This window comes from Mesoplodon mirus (assembly GCF_964341445.2).
Source record: "Mesoplodon mirus genome assembly, chromosome: 18".
Classification (NCBI taxonomy): Eukaryota; Metazoa; Chordata; class Mammalia; order Artiodactyla; family Ziphiidae; genus Mesoplodon; species Mesoplodon mirus.
In genome coordinates this window covers 24,897,680-24,917,620 of record NC_138994.1, presented here as the reverse complement: position 1 = coordinate 24,917,620, position 19,941 = coordinate 24,897,680, and the positions used below count along the sequence as shown (strand labels likewise).

At 44.8% G+C, this 19,941-nt stretch overlaps 1 protein-coding gene across 6 annotated transcripts in view; it reads left to right on the top strand.

Moving 5' to 3' along the window:
* Positions 1 to 8,514, top strand: part of HELZ (helicase with zinc finger) — a 179,030-nt gene extending 170,516 nt beyond the window's left edge. For all 6 annotated transcript variants that reach the window (XM_082603666.1, XM_082603668.1, XM_082603669.1 and 3 more), the window contains one exon: positions 472 to 8,514. In XM_082603666.1, coding sequence (XP_082459792.1) covers positions 472 to 806 — 335 coding nt within the window. In that variant the 3' untranslated portion in view covers positions 807 to 8,514. The remainder of the gene's footprint in view (positions 1 to 471) is intronic.
* The last annotated feature ends 11,427 nt before the right edge of the window (positions 8,515 to 19,941 follow it).

Here is a 19,941-nt window from a genome sequence, read left to right as displayed (position 1 = left end):
ATTATAAGAAAAGGTCGTGTTTTTAAGAAACAGAATCTAGGTACTGCTGTTTCTTAGGTTAATAATAGAAGCTGTTTTAACCCAAAGTCTGCATATAGAGCTCATTTTTATTTAAGAAAGAACCTGTTTGTTCCCATTTTCAAACTGTGAGCAGTTAATATAATAAATAGCAAAGTGTGCAATTGTACAAGTTAGTTTTTTGAAGCAAACCTTCAGACTTGACCTTTAGTTTTTATATGTTTAGTTATCGCAGTTCACACAGTTAATTCTTCTTCAAGTGTTTATGAGATGGAGAAGTTCAGTTAGATGTGTTGTGATTGCAGAGTGTTGTGGCAGAAGTTGTCTGTCCTTGTGGCTCTCCTGTCGCTGAGTTCCTGGAGATGAGAACCAGCTGTGACACACTGAGCTAGTGAGATGGCTGAGTGTCGCTGGGCTTGCCCTTAAATCGATGCTACTCTTCTCTGCTTCTAGCTCCGCCCAAGACCGTCAAACCCCCTGAGGATCATCTGAAGCCTGAAAACCTCGAGGGGTCCAGTTCCTTCAATTACAGTGTCCTGCAGCATCTCGGCCAGTTCCCCCCACTCATGCCCAACAAGCAGATCGCGGAGTCGGCCAACAGCAGCAGCCAGCAGAGCTGTGGAGGCAGCAAGCCCGCCATGTCGTATGCCAGCGCTCTGCGGGCTCCGCCCAAGCCCAGGCCCCCGCCGGAGCAGGCCAAGAAGAGCAGCGACCCTCTGTCTCTGTTCCAGGAACTCAGCCTGGGGAGCTCATCGGGCAGCAATGGCTTTTACTCCTATTTTAAATGATCACTTTTTTTTCCTCCAGGGAGAGTGTTTTCATTTCTGTTTGTATCAGTAGAATTAAGATAGCTGGACTTCACCTATAGATGCACAGTTCCCTTTGTTTTAATATTAAGTATGTTCTCAGTTGCTTTGCTGCTAGACTTGCAACTAATTTTTTTTACAGTATATTCCATTATTTTGCATTTTTGACATGAGTCGGAATTTTGACAGCTTTTATGTGGAATAAAAAATATTTTTAAATTTGTGTATTGTTACATATGTTTGCATCAAGCTAGCAGCTAAGAGGTTAATTGTGCAACTATTAAAAAAGGAGAAAAAAAGTTTGTCTAAAATGTATTTAAAAAGAAAAAAAAATTGTAAGTAGCATTTACATTTATTCAGTAATATTACCATACGCTGGGTTTCTGTACCAGAAATGGCCAGTTGATGTACAAATGTATGTTATTTTTGCTTAAATTCATTGAAAATTTTTTAAAATAAAAGGGGGCAGCATCTTCTAAATACTTTAAGTTTTATCAGCTTTTTTTGGTGACAAGATGCTGCATTCTAAAACTTTTATAGTTTTAGACTATGTATGATGTGCTGTTGTAATCTCCATCCACTGTAGGATAGAGTTAAAGGCATTCTTTGCAGGTGTATTTCATATGCCACTGTTTTTTGTAACATGAAAAAAACAGTGGCATACTTAATTATTTTTTGGACAAGCTACACTTTAAGCTTGTTTTTAATGTTAATTTGATAGTGTGTGTTTTTTTTTTTAAACAAATCATGAAGCTGAAAAATTTTTAGGATTGTTGGTGCTTAGTAGACTTGATAACTATTTTAAAAATGCGTGAATTTAGTAAAATCTTCTTTTCCTCACTATGCATGTGTAAATGTTCGTAATCTGGCTTCCCCCCTCTCCAGTGGTATAAAGAGTTGTGCCGCTTTAAGGTTTTTTTTCCCTCCAGTAAAAATTTTGGTACCTTTATTTGATGTTTACATTAAAATGTGACATTATACATGGCAATTCAAATATTTTGCTAACTGTTTTGTTTGAGGAACATCATTAAAGAAGAAAGATAATGTTTGTCAAAGATGTATCAAAATTCATCAAAATCTGGGGCAAGAAGCTACCCTTGTTTTCATGTCTTTTGATTCTTCTAAAAGAACCCCACTGAACTTGTACAAAAATATAAAATTTAAACAGCTATCTTAAATATCCTACAGTCTAAACATTGTTTTGAATGAACTTTGGTAAAATCCAAAGAAACATGTTGACCCTCTTAAAACTTGTGGTCTTGTAACACTTTTGAAGCGATGCATGTCCATATTGTTTTCCTGATGTAGTTGTACTACTTTTATACTTCAGAGATATCTTGAAACTACAATATAACCTTTAAAAAAAACCATAAAATAATAAGGTAAGGTTGGGAGACACTGCAAATCCTGAACGGATCCTGATGATCCGTTCAAAAATCGTTTTCTTTCGGAAGACTGCCTTTGAATAGGCCATCCTCTATTCACGGTCCATTTTTAAAGCAGAGTTGAAAAGTGGAGGGCAAAGAAAAGCGTCTACGACGGGAGTTTAGTTGGTGTTGGCCAGCAGTAGTCCCCTGTAAGCCTCAGACAGTTTGGGAGAAGAGAGTGCCTTTAGTTAAAGGCTGTCAAGCTGCAGGACAAATGAAGAGAACCTCTTTTTTATTCAGTTCTGTCTTTCTGCCCAGAGTGCAGTTCACTTCTCTGTGGCTTCACGTTACAGGCTGCAGGTCTCTGTGTAAGGTGGCAGATGTAGACGTGTAGACTGCAGACGTGTTAATGGTTAGTATAAATCACAGTTGGAAAACGGAGCCAGCAAGTTACAACACCTCGTTTTCTCTGTAAGATGTCAGATCACCACATTTAGTGATGTCAGATTTTACTCAACATAGTCACAAGAAAAGAAGAAAAAGTTTTGTCATATAGCTGTGTATTTCTAACTCTGTGACAAAACTCAAGATACAGCCCAAATGAAAATGAGATCCCCCTGATGTGAGGATGTCGATGAAAAATAATGTTCTTGTCAGTGATGATTCTCCTCCCCCGAAAATATACAGGACTGCGACACAAGCCAGGTAAATGGTCGAAAGCATGCTGATCTTACAAAGACAGAACTATCCCATCAGGGCTGTCAGTTAACCCCTTGTCATAAAGTAATTGCCTAATCATCTATTTTCCATACTTGAACCTTTAAAAAATACCAGTTTTAAAATTATTTCTATTTAAATGTGCCCACCCTACCACCCTTATATATTGATGGAAGCTTTGCATAAGGAAGCTGTTACATTGTTGTGACTTTGCTGTTCTAAGCGGTTATTTCTAAAAAACTAAAAGTAATAGCTACTTCTTAGTCCACTGCTCTGCTGAGAATGTCTGAGTGTTCCTCACTTCCTTATTGTTTCTACAGCCAGTCAAGGATTCGAATGTTTCCATCTCAGCTTTACTTAATGCCGTCTTTCCAACTGTGCTTTAAATGTAATGTATACATAATAATATCTTGTAACGGTTTTGAGAAAGTCTTACTGCAAGAATCATTGCAAGTTTCCATTGAAATGAGGCGTGGCTTCTGAGTACCGTTCATCCTGTTGGATATTACTTGAGTAGTGTTAGCAAGTGCCCACGAATCAGACTTAAAAAACAACTTACAGTCGGCCCTCCGTATCTGCGGGTTCCATGCCCACCGATTCAGCAAATCATGGATCAAAGATATTAAAAACAAAAAAAAAATTCCAGAAAGTTCCAAAAAGGAGAGCTTGAATTTGCCCTGCGCTGGCAACCATTTGCATAACATTTATATTGAATTAGGTATCATAAGTAATCTAGAGATGATTTAAAGTATATGGGAGGATGTGTGAAAGTTATATGCAAATGCTACATCATTTTATATAAGGGACTTGAGCATCCTCGGGTTTTGGTAGTCCTGGGGGTCCTGGAACAGACCCCCTGCAGACACTGAGGGGCGACTATGTTTTATATACTAGGTCCAACCTTAGAGTTCAGGTGGAACTTTTTTTTTTTTAAGCTTGATGTAAGCTCTGGGATAATACCAAGTATTACCAACTTCCTTTTCTTCCAAAACAGATTTCTTCTAAGTGAGGTTAGTTGTTCACATGTCTTTCTACTTCTTTGTTCTTTGTATCACTCTGAAGTTTCCTTTTTCTTGCCAGAACTATTTTTTATTCATTTTACTTTTTAATTTCAGTGCTACTGAGATTTTCTTTTTTTACCTTAAAGAAATTCTTTTGGGTGATAGAATTTGTAGAGTTTTCATGCTGAATTTTTTTTCCCTATCTAAAAATGAATTTCTGTTAAGATCTCAATGAGCCTCATTCAGTGTAACATGGATATTTTCTGGTGGGTTTTTCAAAGGGGTTTTGGTTGCCATTTGGCATGTGCTTTGCCAAATTGTTATAGCAGAGCTTTGTTTTTGATAAATCAGCATTTAATTATTGACCATTTAAACAACGTGACTTTCATTTTCCTTTCCTCAGACAGATATGCTTTCTCTCCAGGTCATTTTGTATGTGTGAAATAATAAACTGCTTTGTGTGGTTTTTTTCATCAGAGATTCTAGAACAAGTTTGAGTTTGGTGTGAACATCAATTGGTCTTTTCAGTTCAAAGAACTGCAGAATAAGTAAAATAATCAGAATTCCCACTGAATAAGCATTACCTAATTAAACATAGCGATCTCCAAGACCTATTTGTGAAAATAGTTTCCTTTTTTATGGTGGCATTGAAATTGCTGAGAAAGTAACTGAATTCCCTAACTTGAGATAATTAAGATATAGTGTTATCTTGCTCTGGTATAGTCGATCTTACATGTTTAATATTTTCCACATACATACATTTCAAGAGCAAAGCTATAAACATATAGGAATGTATCCCTAGCGACCTGCGCTGGAGAGAGTCACCTTGCCTAAGAGCCAGTGTGTGAAAACCAATTTCAAGTTAAATTTCAGATTTCAGCTATTGTTATTAAGAAAATTAAATTTACTGAAATCGCCATTTTAAGAAGAGACACCTGTTATCCTTAGAATTGTTTCCTACTGGAGTTGTTTTTAAAAAGAGAACCCAGAAAAAACCTATAAAAATACAAGATTAAAACTTTAAATGTATTGCAAGATACAAATTGCTACCTTAAATGTTACTTAGGCGCTCTGGTTTTTCTTCTAGCTCCACAAAGGTAGTACTTTGTCTTTTATGATTTACCAGACGTTGTTTCTTGCGAACCATCCCTTTACCTATTGAGAAACCCTCCATTTCTGCCACCACCCTTATGTGCGCTCCTAAATCTCAAAGGATGTGTCTTAATGGATCTGATTGTTCACTCCGCTTTTTGCCACCTGACCCACACACTATTGAGCAATCAGAAATAACGGATACTGTTCTAACCATGATTTCTTGTTCAGAATATCAGCTAGTGATGTCCGCCACATAAAGGTCACAGGAAAAAGTGGCATGTTAGTCTTCAGAGTGCTCATTATATTAGGTTTCTCGAGTTCTCCATCTCCTTGGGGTTGGATATTTATTTGCTGAGGTTTCACTGTAAAGCTGCTAAATTCACACTACTTTCATACCTGTTTAATTAGCAATTTCAAGACCATTGGTATAAGGAGTGAATCAATCTTGCTGACATTTAACATTCTCTTAAAGCACATTCAGGAAGTGGCATTGTTATTACTTTCAATTAGAATATGAGATTAAACAGATCACAAAAAATTTTAATGTAACATTTAAATTTTTTGAAATGTTTGAAAATATCTACTTTGGAATAAACTTTAAGGAAACAGTCACAGGAGCTTCTAGATTTTTTTGAAGGGTGGTACCTAACAGAAAAGAATATAGGCTTAGTAATGTGAACTGTGGTTAAATCCTAAACCCGGTTATACAGTATTAGTCTAAAGCTTCTAAAACTGGAGTGTTAAGAAAACCCAGAGACATTCATACACTTACAGTTTCAGTAATGTATTAGACCAGACTTTATTTGCAATTTGTTCAACAGAGAGATTTTATTTTGATACGAATATTAAGCATAAAGCATAGTAAGTTTTATATAATTCTATAAGTTCATTAAACAATATTACGGAATTTTCATTATATTCTTCGGGAGTCTTTTTAGCTGTTTCTACATCTCATATATGAGGTGTCTTCTGTGTTTTATTTTGCATACTAGCATGTGACTGCCTGCCTTAGAACTGTGTATAGGAGGGGAAACCAATATTACTGAAAATTTTTGTTTTGATGTTTTGAAATAAATTTCATCATTAGTTGTTTTTTTTTTTTTTTTTTTTAATGTTTGAGCAGTTGAGGGGAAGGGGCAAATTCCATAGGTTTCAACACAGAATAGAAGGAGTATCTGTTTACACATATGTCCTGTTCTAAGATATGCAAATTTTGAGCAGGATAGAGCTAGTGGAACTCGAACTTCAGCCAGCGTCAGAATTACCTGGAGGCCTTGTTAAAATACAGGCTGCTGGACCTGCCCCACAGTTTCTGATTCCAGTCTGGAGCCTGATCATCTGCATTTACAACAAGTTCCCAGGCAACACTGATGCTGCTGGTCCAGGTACCACACTTTGAGAACCACGGGTCTAGAGGAAGTCTGAGGGTCTTTTCAGTCATGCATTTATTTACTCAGTGTACAAAACTGGTCTCTTGAGACATTTTTATAATTCTGATGCCGCGACGGGGACATTCATGGAGAAAGACCTCCGTGGAGTGCCCGGCCCTTTGGGGGCCGGCTACCACCACCACCACCACCCCCGCCCCTCAGTGCTCACCCCGTTTGAGGTCTGTGCTGCTCTTCCCCGTGACGGGGCCGGAGCTCTCGCATTTGTAGGGTGAGTTTGGTTTTGTGTACACTGCAGCCTGGGCTTTGGTCTGGAAGCTGTGCATTTGTTTGGAGCGCTTAGAGTCAAACTCGGCGCTCCATACACGCGGAGATGAGGATTGTGGAAGGAAGCCATCTGACTGTCACGAGAAGGCACTTTGCGTTTATCGAGGCCCTAGGTACCGGAGGCCCCGTCCTAAGATGGCAGTGACCTGACGCATGGAAAACGATAGATAATCCCCAAATGATGTAGTCGTAGTTTTTATGTTTTGGGGGATGAGGGAGGTGAGGGCAAAGGATTTGCTTTTCAAATTATGTGTTTCTCAGGTTAACAAAGTTATTTTGGATTCTCTGCCATGCCGGTAGGTGTTAGGGGAGCCTGAATTGTTGTATATGGCGGAAAATTGATAATTGTCTCTGATTACTTTGCTACCTTTAAAAAAACCTATATATGTTTTCAAAAAAAAGTCTAGAGGAATCTACCACCTACACGGCATGAGTTATTCATAAACCATAGGTGCACATGTATGAGCAAGTTATTTTTGAGAAAGAAACTGCCTACAGTATAATAAACCTACAGGTCTTTGGATATTTTAAAATTCGCGTGCTATTGTTCTTAATATTCCCCCTGGAGTGCAGCTTGAGGGGTATTGGTCTCTGCCTCTGGTTTTTTGTTTGGCTTTGAATTTACCGAGACACTAGAAAGAGAAGAAATTATTTTTAAGGTAATAGATTATAGAATGACTTAGATGTAGACCGTATGATAAGCATCATAGAACACACAGCTTTGGAATTCTTGAAACAGTACTTCCTCCTTGAAAGGCAAGGTAACCTTTGGTGGGGTTGTTTGTATGTTCAGCACAGGTTCCTTTATCCAATTCCCACTCATAGGGAGGCTCAGTTTATTTATTCTTTGCACGATGCCTTGGATGTGAAGACCTCTCTGTCTTTCAGCTAGTCAGAGGGCTCTTTGGTCCAGGATGAAGTCCTGACATGTCAGTTACACCTGAACGTTTCTCAGCCTGCCCCCCCCACCCCATACAGAGCAAGAGTCTTGGATTTTTACATATCCAGACCATGCCCACTTCCTATAAACCCGTGTTATGACATTGTACTGTATCCGCTTTCTGTGCCAGTCATCCCACCTGATTCTTTGAAACCCATGAAGGTACTGGTTAAGTGTAGTAGTTGTATCCTAGGTAAATCCAGTGATTAAAATACCTCTCCTCTCAATTATAAAGGTAATGGGTTTTGCATCTTATTAAAGGGTTCTGTCATTAGTGATACAGGTTTTGTTTTTGCTTTTGTTTTTTTAATGCTTCAAGAATACAGTTCTTATCTAAACTTGTTCAGCTAACTTCATACAATCACTTGGCAAATTTATACTGGGTCTTATTTTGGCAAGCCTTCCAGAGGAAGGTTACATAAAACTGAGATGATCAGTTTCCATCTCTTAAAAGTACCAGTTGTACAGCCATCTAATAATCATAATTTATGGCAAAATTATAACAAAATTATTATTTTTTTCTTTGCAGTTAATGATACCTCATCTGAGAGTTCTAATACCTAAAGAGTTTATGCTTAAAAGTAAAAATGACTTTGTACCATAAAATAACCCCAAAGCCACTCTCTAGGGTTTTTATTTTCTTCCTTTTTTGTCATTTTCTTTTTTAACTTAGTTTTAGAATTACTTCAGTCGCTTTGGTTCCTTAGAACAAGTTCTCAGTTTGGAGGTCTATAATTCCTACGTTGTGATCATTGTCTCAGTGAAGTTCTTTTGTTTTAAAAGACTCATGGTAACACAAAATGTATTTTACTGCTACAACTAAAATGTATTTATAATAAAATGCCTTTTTAATAATTTGGAGATCTGTTTGTTATGTGTGAACCACAATCCTCTGCTTCCTTTTAAGAGCAAAGGTCTGACAGAAGTTAAGCACAGCACTTTGATTTTATTCATGATATTAATCAGTAAAACCAGCTAAAGTAACAGAGCTCAACATTCATTTGTAAAATTGTGACTCTATAGTTTCCAGAAGTTTGCAACTTTACTTGTATCTCTGAACTTCAGCAGAAGCAAAGGCCTAAAGGCTTCAAGTGTTACCTGAAAGTTTAAAGATCATCCGCGATCAGTGAGAAAATGAGCCCTTTTCAAATTGTCATTCAACGTGGTTCTTAGGAATTAAAAATAGTGATCATGAACTGGTCTCAACAAGTCCCTTGTTGATGCTGGGCTTGTGGAGCCCAGAATTCATTTCAGAACTTGTAAACCTACTTGGTATCAGTATATTATGAAGGTATAATAATAACACACTTCACAGGGGTGCATGGCATGCATTGCTCCCTCCCCACCCCTGCCCCTCCCCTCCAGATGCCGGCTGTGCAGAAAATTGCCCTGAGTCAGGGTCTTATTTTTGTTGGGGAAATAATTCTTTGCATCTGCCATGATACGATTTTGAGAAGCATTAGCAGGCCAAAGGATGCTTTGTGTGCCCTGGCTCTTTTATTTTTAACACCCCATTAATGTGGCACCATAAATCTAACTTGAATATTCTGTGCTTCAAGTGTGCAAATGTAAGAAGATAGGGCAGTCAGCCTTTCATAAGGACAATTTCTAATTCTTACTCATTGCAGTGAATCCGTTTTTAAGCTAGGTATCTTGCTTTGTTTGACTTGATCTGATACAACATAAATCATCTCTGGATTTTGGAAAGAAACACACTTCTTTACAGATAAATCAAATGGCTTTGGAAGACTCCCCGGGCTGCCATCTGCTCGACAGGAAGTAAACGAAGCCCCATCATCAGTGGGAAAATGCAAATAAGAGACTGTCTCAGGTGTTAATTCCTATGCATTATTTGAAGCCTTTGAAGCGTTTTTCTGAGAATGATATTAGTGTGAAAGTTATTGGGAAAATGTAATTTCATCAAAACTGCAAGGCGAGAACTGTATGGAGTGCAGGTCAAGCGTGAGAATGGAAAGTTGGCCTCGTGGAGGGGGTGGTGGAATGGAGACTTGCTTGCACTCAGCTTGGTTAAACTGGAACATTCTGATGCCGCTGTGGTATTGGGGCTGAAGAGCCCTGGGTCTGTAATGGGCTCTGCCACTTGATTCACACAGTGGTACTGTCCTAACGAACCACTTCCCAAATGGATGGAAATCCTCTCTTCGGACGTGAAGACCCCATCTTGATTGCATAGCCTCAGTTCCAGCTCATCCTAACAACTGCAGCCCGAGTTACCTTTCTGAAACAGATCCAATGGTGCCACTCTGCCTGAGAAGCCCTCGGTGGTTGCCCATCGCACCCTGAATTTCTTAGCTGCACTTTGGAGACACCCCCGTGTCTTATTCCTGAGCACTGCACACAGTCCCCTAAATCAGACAGCTTGCCATTCCTCGCCTGGATAAACCCTTGACCTTCTTGCTTCTCTACTTTGTTTGGAGCACTCCCTTCAGCGCTCAGACCCCCCCAGGTCTACTTTGGGGAGCGTTAGTTATTATTCAAGACTCTAAATTCCACCTCCCATACTCCCCAGTTCCACCTCCCATACTCCCCAGTTGGAATTAGTTCCCTTATCCTCTGTGCCTCCTTAATGGGCTTATATCTATGTTATCACAGTTTTTATATTAGAGTTAGGAGTTTGTGAGTTTCTGGGTGACAGAGATCTTGTCCTAAGACCCCAAAACCTACAGTACTGACTGTAGTTTTTACAGAGCAGGCCCTCGAATGCCTGCTGAACTGGCTCAGAGGGTTTGATTGAGAGAAGAACTTCAGGACACTCCCCCCTCCCCATGCCCTTTGCCACTGTGGTGTGGCCAGATGATAACCGTGGGCAGGGGTGATGGCCTGGGGTGCAGGAGTGAGCTGTCCTGTGCAGTCACATCCCCGCCTACTCCGCTCTGCTCTCTGAGCGATGACAAAGCATTGGCATTCACCAGGTATCACTGTTAGAAGCCTTGGTTTGACAACTTCACCATGGTTACGTCAGTTTTGGTGGATGCTGCCTACTTTAGTGTATCCCCGTCTGTAGGCATATTCCTACATGCAAACTTCTGGGAAAGTGATGAAATTCCCCTTTGTCTGAACCTCTGGTTGATTTTACATCCACAGAGGGAGATAAATAGATTGGAGAGGAGCTGCAGTTGCAAAGTCTGTGGTATCTCCCCATTCTTAGCTCATTAAAACAGACGCTCTGCAAATTGATTTGAACCATTGTCTCGGGAAACTGCACGGCTAATTCCTGAGAAGAAAGGGCGCTAGTTAGACGATGGGGTGAACCATCCGAGAGCTCTGGAAAGTGGACGTGGCTCCCACTCTGGGCTCCCCTGCAGAGGGAAACAGAGGAGAATGTGGTTCAGTGCCCCTTTGCTCACTAATTGAACAGAAATGTAATCGGAGGCCTCAGCTGACAAGCCCTCCTGCTGTGAGTGGCAGCCAAAAGGGAAGGGCCTGGAGTCCGGGGAGTGGGTGGCTTGTCTCTGGGCCTGCTCGGCAAGCCCACCTGCTGTTAGGTCTTCTGTCTCTTTGGAACCCAGACATGCACATGTTTTTACAAAGCGAAAGAGAAGCGGGCGCTCTCGGCTGAGGCTCCTCTTGGAAGAGAAAGTTTTGAGGATTCAGTCCTCTTAACCTGGTGACTGGGCTTAAAGGGAGTGGTGACCTGGGACCAAAGCAACAGGGAACTATTGGCAGGTGTGTAAGTAGAGAGGCTTTACCTGAGGAATCAAATCTCCCTGTGACTCTAGAGGCCTTCTAAGACCCAGATAATTCCTACTGGGTTGGTTCTGTTAACAGAGTGGAAGAGACACTATTTTGAAAAAAATTTGTGATCTAGTGTCATTAAAGGTAATTTTGAATCATCCAGCAAAGCCCTTGTGGAAAGCCATCCGTTCCTTTTTTTCTTTTTAACTGCCATACAGTTGATTTACAGTATTCTGTTAGTTTCAGGTGTACGGCAGAAACCCGTCCGTTCTTAAGGGCTGACGTGCTCCAGCTCAGAAGACCGTCTCACCCAGGGACACGCAGCCGCACACGCCGCTGTAGGGAACACAGGGGCTCAGGCCGAGCACGGGACCCCAGAGGCCAGGGGACCAGATCCCGAATGAGCTCTAGAGGCCTTCTTACTGCACTTCCTGATGCTTCTTTGTAGCATCTTTGCACACACTCCTCCCGGCCCTTTTCTAGTTCACACACTCGTCCGATTGTACCAACACATCCCGAGGGCGCTGTATGCTGTACGCTGTGCAGAGCACGTGACTGGGCTGGGGAAGGTTCTAGCTGCCGGATGATTCAGAGGAAAATATAATCCAGCAAGGCAGGCAGGCACAGGGAGCCACACAGAACGGGTCAGAACTGGGGGTATGAGCACAACGTTAAGGGCACAAGAAGGAAGAAAGCATAGGTTTTGCACGGAGTGGTTGGAGGATGTGTCACCTCGTGATGTCCAAGCTGGGTCCTGGGGAATAAGCCGGACTCCGACAGCTTCAGAAAGGGGGCGGGCCACGTGCGGCCGAGGAGCCCACCTAAATCGCGTAGCACTTACGCCTTACTTTCAAATCACCCACGATTGAACTCTCAGCTCCCGAGGGACCATCCCTGATTTTTGTCCAGGACCAGGTCATGTCCTGGTTTAGCACAGTGCTTCTCACACAGTGTTGTCTTTAGTGGGGTAGACAGGATAACGGTTCCCGAAGATGTCCACAGCCGAACCCCTGGGACCTAGTACTTTATATGGAAAAAGGGACTCAGCAGATGTGATTAAGCTAAGGATCTTGAGACGGGAGCTTAGCCTGGATTATCTGGATGGACCCAGTGTTATCACAAGGGTCCTTCTAAGAGGTAAACCAGACAATCAAAGTCAGAGTAATGGGAGCTGTGGTGAGGGAGCCACAGACCGACGACAGTGGGTGGTCTCAGAATAGGAACCAGACACACTCAGTGAGTGTGCACTTGCTTAAGTGATGGACACCCTGTGGGAGAGACGTCAGCCGGCTCAGCATGTTTGGGAAACCACATCCTCCGGGGCGGCCAGTGCTCAGGGCACAAGCGGCAGAGACAGGGTAGGAGAGCCGGGCCTCGCAGCGGCAGGGGAACAAGATGTGGATTTGCGAGTCGTCTCGGAAGTGGACTCTGTGAGGCGTGCCCAGGAGCCAAAGAAACCACAGGGCTTCTCGGCGTGGGTGGGTGAGGGGATGCAGGGCCATCGAAATGAGGGAGCAAGCAAGGGAGGGCAGGTTAGGGTGCGCGTCCCTGCGGGAAGCACCGCAGCACACCAGCAGTGACACCGGCACAGAGGCGGCCTGGACACAGGCGGGGACCGTGGCCCCAGGCAGCTGACAGCCTGGAAGGGAGTGAAACTTCTCGGGAGTTGTATTATGAGCTGAGAAGGTCAAAGACAAAAACCTTGGAAACATGCAGGTTTAAGGGGCGGGTGGCAGAATGACTACCGCAAGAAGGGCCGATACAGAGGGAAAATTCAGCGAATCTTAGGGAGGAAGCAGAAGCAGAGGCCCGAAGTACAAACTCCTACAGAAAGGAGTCGTAGGGTGCCACTGGCAACGGAGGGGTCCCCAGTGACCTTCAGGAGGGCTCGTTCCATGGCGCGGGGCATGGGACCAGCGCGTGGCTCGGGAAATGAACGCAAAGTCAGCCGGCGGTGACACGAGACGTGGAGAAGGATCATGGTTTCGAGACTCTTGTCGGTTGACGGGGGAGACAAAAGACCAGGCGGCAGATCTGAAGGAAGGGACACTTACTCCCCTACCTGAGGCTTTCTAGCTACTTCCCTGCCTGTAGCCTTTGCCCCTTAGCCATCGTCTCTCATGCGCATCTCTGTTCGTATGCCTTTATCGTAGCACTTCCCCCTCAGAGACCCTCCCTGGCCTTCTGTGAGACAAGCAATGTAAACTCTATTTTAAGGCTATCTTTCTTTCTTGAACTCTGACAAGTTTGGACTGCTTCACTGAACGGAGCTAGAGAGCTTAAAGATCACCTAGTGATTAAACGATTGTCAGTGGTTTCCAAAAATTTTAAGCAGCAGCATTCTTTTTTCTAACAAAGTCCTATGTTAGAACCTAAATTTCTCAGCCCTAAATATGTAATGTACAAAACATATTTTTTTACTTTTATAAATTTATTTAGTAAACACATTCTGTAACAGCTTCTCGTAAAATCAATTTGTAAGGGCAATGATGATATTTTGAGGAACACAAATATTGGAAAATGGAGTTTATGAAAGACAGATGCAGTCTGACATCTAAATCTAACACTAATTTATTTTCCTTGCTTTCGTTGGTCAATGTGAGCAAACGTTGTGATTTATAAAGATAAACAGTAGTATATTTGCCTGCACCGTTGTGTCTGAGCAGACATGCACAGGCCTGAATTTTCCAAAGACCAATGCAGAACTGACAATCCTAATTCATGAAACACAGACAAGAAGTTGAAATGTATGCAGAGAAATGGCCGAAGAAACTTTGTTTTAAGGCTTCCTCAGGAGAAAATTACAGCACACGTTTCCACTCTTTGAAGGTCTTTAATATACATACCAGAATGATGCACATAACACAGGTAAGTCCACGCTGGGTTTTGTTCCAGTCAGAATAAATTGGAGTCCAATATCTGCACAGCTCACAGGGAACCTCCGGGAACCCTTGGTCTCTCCAGAAAACTGGGGCCTGGCAAGACTGTCTCATACTAGCCAGCAAGACAGCTAACAGCTCAGCTTCTGGAAGGAAGCAGACAGGAGCCTGGCTCTCCTTCTTTCCTCTGCTGTGTGCCTCTAGGTTAGCTACTCAGCCTTGCTGAGTCTCAGTTTGTTCATCTGTTGAATGGGAATAAAAGTGAACACACGGCTGTTGCAAGGCTTAGGAGAGAGAACACATGTCAAGCGCTCAGCCAGGTCAAAGGCCGTCTTACCATTTCACGTGTGTTTCATGGTGAATTTTAAAATGTGAGATTTATGTTCCTGAAGTATGAGACCACTTCGTGCATCTCCTGGTATTAATAGACGTAGAGAACCACAGAAGTGGAGGGAGCATAACAATGAGTTAGTCTAACACGTGTTCTGGTCTCGCAGGAGTTTGTTAATGTTCACAGGTGAGGGACTGAGGCCCAGAGCAGGTTGACAGCGGCCCTAGTCTGGATTCTTCCTACCACCGCCCCTACTATGTGCAGGCAGCACATAGTAGGGCCTCGAGATGAGGGCAACTGAGGGGACACCTGAGCCCAGGAGACCCTGGCTCAGCGCCCTGGTCGGTTCAGATGGGACGCAGCCCCGTTCGTCTTTCCTCCACACCAAACCCTACATGCGTCCCCCAGAGCAACTTATTTCCCGTCCTCCCCCCTCTCCATCCTTTCAGGTGCCTAGTGTGCGCCGGGCCTGGGGTCGGCAGTGGATAAGCTTTCCACCCTGTGCTTCAAGCAGACCCTGAATGAGGAAATGACAAGAGTGACGACTGTCAACCGGAGCCTGTGCCGTCCTGAGCGCGTCTCGGCACGCTTTACAGGCTGCCGTTTCTGGTCGTGAGACGCCTTCTAACTACCTGAAGAAAGTAAGAGGGAGAAGCTTCCATCAACCAACTTGGCCGTTGGTTCCCTTTCCTCATTTTCCTCCACCTTAAATGGAGAGGATCATACGCTGCCACCTCCCTGCCTCTTGGACGTTTCTCGGTAGACTGTGTCCTTATTTTGTTAGCTTCATTTGGTGCTTGAAGCACGTGCGGGGTCACCCTAAGACCCTCTGTTCAAAGCGTAGTGTAGGTTGGCTTCCGACTGCCTCAGCCTGGCAGGACCGGGCGGGAAGGGTGTTAGCTGTTTAAATCAGTGACTTGGATATTTGTTTTGAGCTCTTCAAAGTCAGGGGTGAGAACGCTCAGACTGTGCTTGCAGACCAATCCCCTGAACTCCATTCATCCCTGGGGCTACCAGGGCCGTTCGTGGGCAGAGCAAGAGGCGGGTTTAAAGCCAAATCAAGGAGCATTTCCAGGAGGTCAGGGCTTTCACGTTCAGGCCAGAAACTTGTCAGGAGCAAAGGCGGAAGAAGACAAAGTATCGCTCCTTGTAATGGCAATTACCTTAAGGAACTTTCTTCGCCAGGCTGGACCGATGGCCAGGGTGGCCGTTAACTTGCGGCCTCGGTGGCTGCTACTGAGTGAGGCTGTGAAACGGGGCCTGAAGGAGGCCACGGCAGCTGCAGCCCCGAGGCTTAATCGGTTCCACATCGTGGATTCATTCATACCTTGTCTCCATTTCAGATCTTTTCTGAAAGCAGGCAGGGTATAAATTAGAAATGAATTGGTAAATAAAATATTTCATCAAAATGGAACAAGTCACACCAGCAGGGGAAATATTGCAGTAGGATGTGATTAAAACCCCTCTTTATTGGGGCAGTCAGGAAAAATAGAGGTAACAGAATTGAAATGTACAATCCCAAGGAGGGAATAATAAGGACCAAACCACTAGGGGTTTTCCCCATTATGTGTTAGCCAAGGAGAGGGTGCCACGTCTCTCGGTCCCCCTAGTTACCTGGGCAGAGGCTAAGTGAGGACTGGACAGGACCCTGGTTACACAGGTGGGAAACCATCAGCCTTGTTCTCATTCCTGTTCTGGCACCAGTTAACCAGATCTTGGGAAGCAAGTCCTTCTGAGGTCTTCAGTTTTTTCCTCTGTACAATGGCCACAGGAGAGGAATAAAAAGGAAGAATCAGTAATATGGATCCAGTCTCTATTTAAAATTTTGATGCTGTCTTCATCCTGGATACTTTGCAATAATTTTGATTTAAAAAAATCACGCATCACCTATCCAAAAGGACGTAAAGCAAGCTCCCAAAGCCATATTTGTACATCCATGTTCATAGCAGCATTATTCACAATAGCCAAGAGGTGGAAGCAACCCAAGTGTCCATTGATGCCTGAATGCGTAAACAAATCTGATGTATCCATACAGTGAAGTATTATTCAGGCTTAAAGAGGAATGAAATTCTGACACAGGCTACAACATGGATGAACCTCGAGGACATTAAGCTAGGTGAAATAAGACAGACACAAGAGAACAAATAGTGTACGATTCCACTCATATGAGGCACCAGAGTAGTCAAATTCAGAGAAACAGAAAGTAGATGGTGGCTGGGATGGGCGGGGAGCTGTTAAAGGGGACAGAGTTTCTGTTTAGGAGATGAAAAGCGTCATGGGGACTGGCTGCACAATGATGTGTAACATGACTGAGCTGGGCACTTAAAAATAACTCAGATGGTAGATTTTAGGCTGTGTCTGTTTCACCACATTTCTTAAAAAGTCTCACACTTAAATATTATTTATCTTGACTGAGTTGCTCGTCCTGGCTCCCTTACCTCATGGGATCTGATGAATCTTAGACAGCTGAGAAAGTGAAAGCTTTTGGAACCTGAGGGTTTGATGATTTTTCCGTTCGTGCCCGTCCCGCTTGGCTGCTAACTGCCCGCCTCAGAGCCGGTGGCGCGGTGTCCTGCTGCGGGCCCATCGGCAGGCCCCCTGGCCAAGTGCCACGGTGAAGCCCAGGGACGCCCCGAATCCTGAGCCCCACCCATCACAACGTCCTTCCCAGCGAGCATCGGTGAGCGGACTGGAGACAAAAAGACGTCTTCCCTCATTGGTTTCGTTGATCTCTTTGTTTTTCAGCGCTGGGCTCTGTTTTGCTCTGTCGAGCTGAGCTGTCTTCTTCCCACAGCAGAAGCTGGAGCAGACGCGGCTGTGTGCTGCCTGGCTGGGGCCGGCCGACCCCCCTCCGCAGAGCAGTTCCAGGCCTGCTTACATGTCTCTCGAAAGAGCTGGACGCTGGGAAACCAATGTATTCTGCGATGGAGCGGAATATTCAGTGGATATTCCATACAGAGTGATTTTGGCTGCTGAAAATACAGCTATCTAAGTGGAAATACAAAACACACACCAGTCTATTTCCCCTAAAAGTAATAATAATAATAAAAACAATAATACTGGACTCCAAAATAGAGTTTGTGGGACGACAACACCCTTCTTACTCACAAACCGTGGCCCCAGGGCCCAGGCTGGCGCAGACTCCGATCTCCTAGTCGCTCACCCGGAGCAAGTGGCCCTCAGGCTCTACCTTCGCATCCTCGGGACGCGCCCCGCCCTTGGCTGCAGGACCATGGCGGGGCTGAGCAGCCTCCTCTGGGTCTCACCCGCCACCCGCCCTTCTCGGCAGCGCCCACCCTCTGGTGTCACCCCTGCTCTCCTTGACCCTTTTGGCTTCACAGCCACGCATGGGCATGTGCACGTTCCCGGACTCAAAAGCAGGCTGGGCTGGACTCTGTCGGCCCCTCCAAGCGCAGCCCGGAGCCCTGAGATGTCAGAGGGCGATCTTCACCAGCCCCACCGTGGTCGCTACCCAGACGCCCCAGCCTCCGGGTCCTCCCTTTTAAATTGTTCTCAGCAGAACGATCGAGTTTCTTTCCTCTCACTTTACAGATGCGAACAGCTAGGGGTTAATAAGCTGGCTGATGAGAGTAGTTACTTCCGAGCAGGACCAGACAGTAAGTATTTCTGACATTGCAGGCCAGTCTTAACCCGGCCTGGAAGCAGGAATTAGCCATCGGAGGGGCGTGGCTGTGTCTTGGCGGACTCGCTCCTGGACAAGATTCCAGCCAGGCCACTCCCAGCCCTCCTCTCCACGCCACCTTGGCCTAGAACGATGGGAACAGACACTAACAGAGTTTCTAACAGCTCAAGGCCGCACCCCTAGGATGACCCCAGCCCCCCTTGAAGTGTCTGCCTGAGAAAATTCAAGGCTGCCTGAAGAGTTTGCTGTTTGTTCCAGCCAACACCTGAGGACAGAGCCCTTGTCTCCCAGCCTCTGTGAGAGGGTCGGCGCCTAACCTCGATCATCTCCAGTTCGCCCAGCCCCTTCCAGCCCTTCGCGGTCTTTGGCTTCTCCGACTCTGTGCAGCCCTCCTCACCCCTCCCTCGCTCACCCTTTAAGACTCCCGGTCACCTCTGTGCACACAGTTGAGTTCAATTCATCCCAGGCTCTTCCTGCTGCAATAGTGCCCGACTGATTAAAATCTGTCCTGACCACTTTAATTGTGGCCTTGTTTATCTTTGGCAGTTCTGAGAAAACTTTGCTGATGGACACTGAAATTTGCATTTCATGAAATTTTCACATCACAAAATCTTTTTCTTCTTTCGATCTTTCTTAACTATTTAAAACCATAGAAACCATTCTTAGCAGGCAACGGGCCCCAGGTTGACCCATGGCCAGTGGTTTGCTGACCCTTCTCTGCAAGAAAGGTCTTGACATGGACCTCTGGTGCACGATGGAGGCAAAGGGCAGGGGGGTCCTCCTCTCTACCCACCGTGTCTGACTTACCTTCTCTGAGGGCTGGCCGAGTACGATGAGGTTTGAAGGCGCAAGGGTGTAAATTATGAGACTCCAGGTGGTCCTACGTGTCTAGCTGCTAAGCCCTGCTTCCTGATGTTCATTGCAACGAAAACCCAGTGTCTGAAATCAGACCCTTGCAGCTGCGCGGCTGGAGTGCTGTGTTAGCACTGGGATGCCTAGCATGCCAGGAGCTCTGGAAATAACCCTCTTTATTTTTAACGCCCTTGGCTAGTCAGACCGCCTCTGGTTTCTCCCAAAGACAATCCCAGGGCCCAGAGTTACAAACTGGAATTCAGAACCTCTAAGTCTCGTTGGTAAGCAGACCCTCTGTCCCTCTCATCCGCACAAAAATCCTCATCATCCCCGGGGGCTATGCCTTCACTTCCCCTGCTGGGTCAAGGGGCCCCGGGGCTGTGGTCAGGAACCCAACAATTTCTACGCAAGGCCAAGGAAAAAGCAAGTTTTTGAAGAGGTTTTATTTCAAACCACAGTCAGAGTCTAACCAGTTAAAAACTGCTTGTTGGGTCTCCCAGAAGCCAAGGAGGGGCTGTTCGGGTCACCAGGAAGGAGAGAGGGTCTGGCCATTCACACAGCTGAACACCCAGAACAGGTAGACGAGACACAGAGGACAGTCGGTGGACTTATCAAGGACAGCCGGGAACTCCAGCAGGAGGTCGGGCCTCTCCCAGCGCCTGTGCACCTGCCTTCCTCCTGAGTGGGGCAGGTCTGGACCACCGCCCCTTGCTGGGTTCACCGCCCAGAGAAGTGCTCAGACAGGGCGAGCAGCTGTGCTGCCGGGAGGGGGAGGGGCAGGTGGGAACGGGGAGAAGTAACGCTCCCGCCTCCTTCTAGAATGTTCTGGGCTGGACTCAGCTTCCTTGGGGGACAGCCCCGAGGGTCGGAGCCCAGGAGGG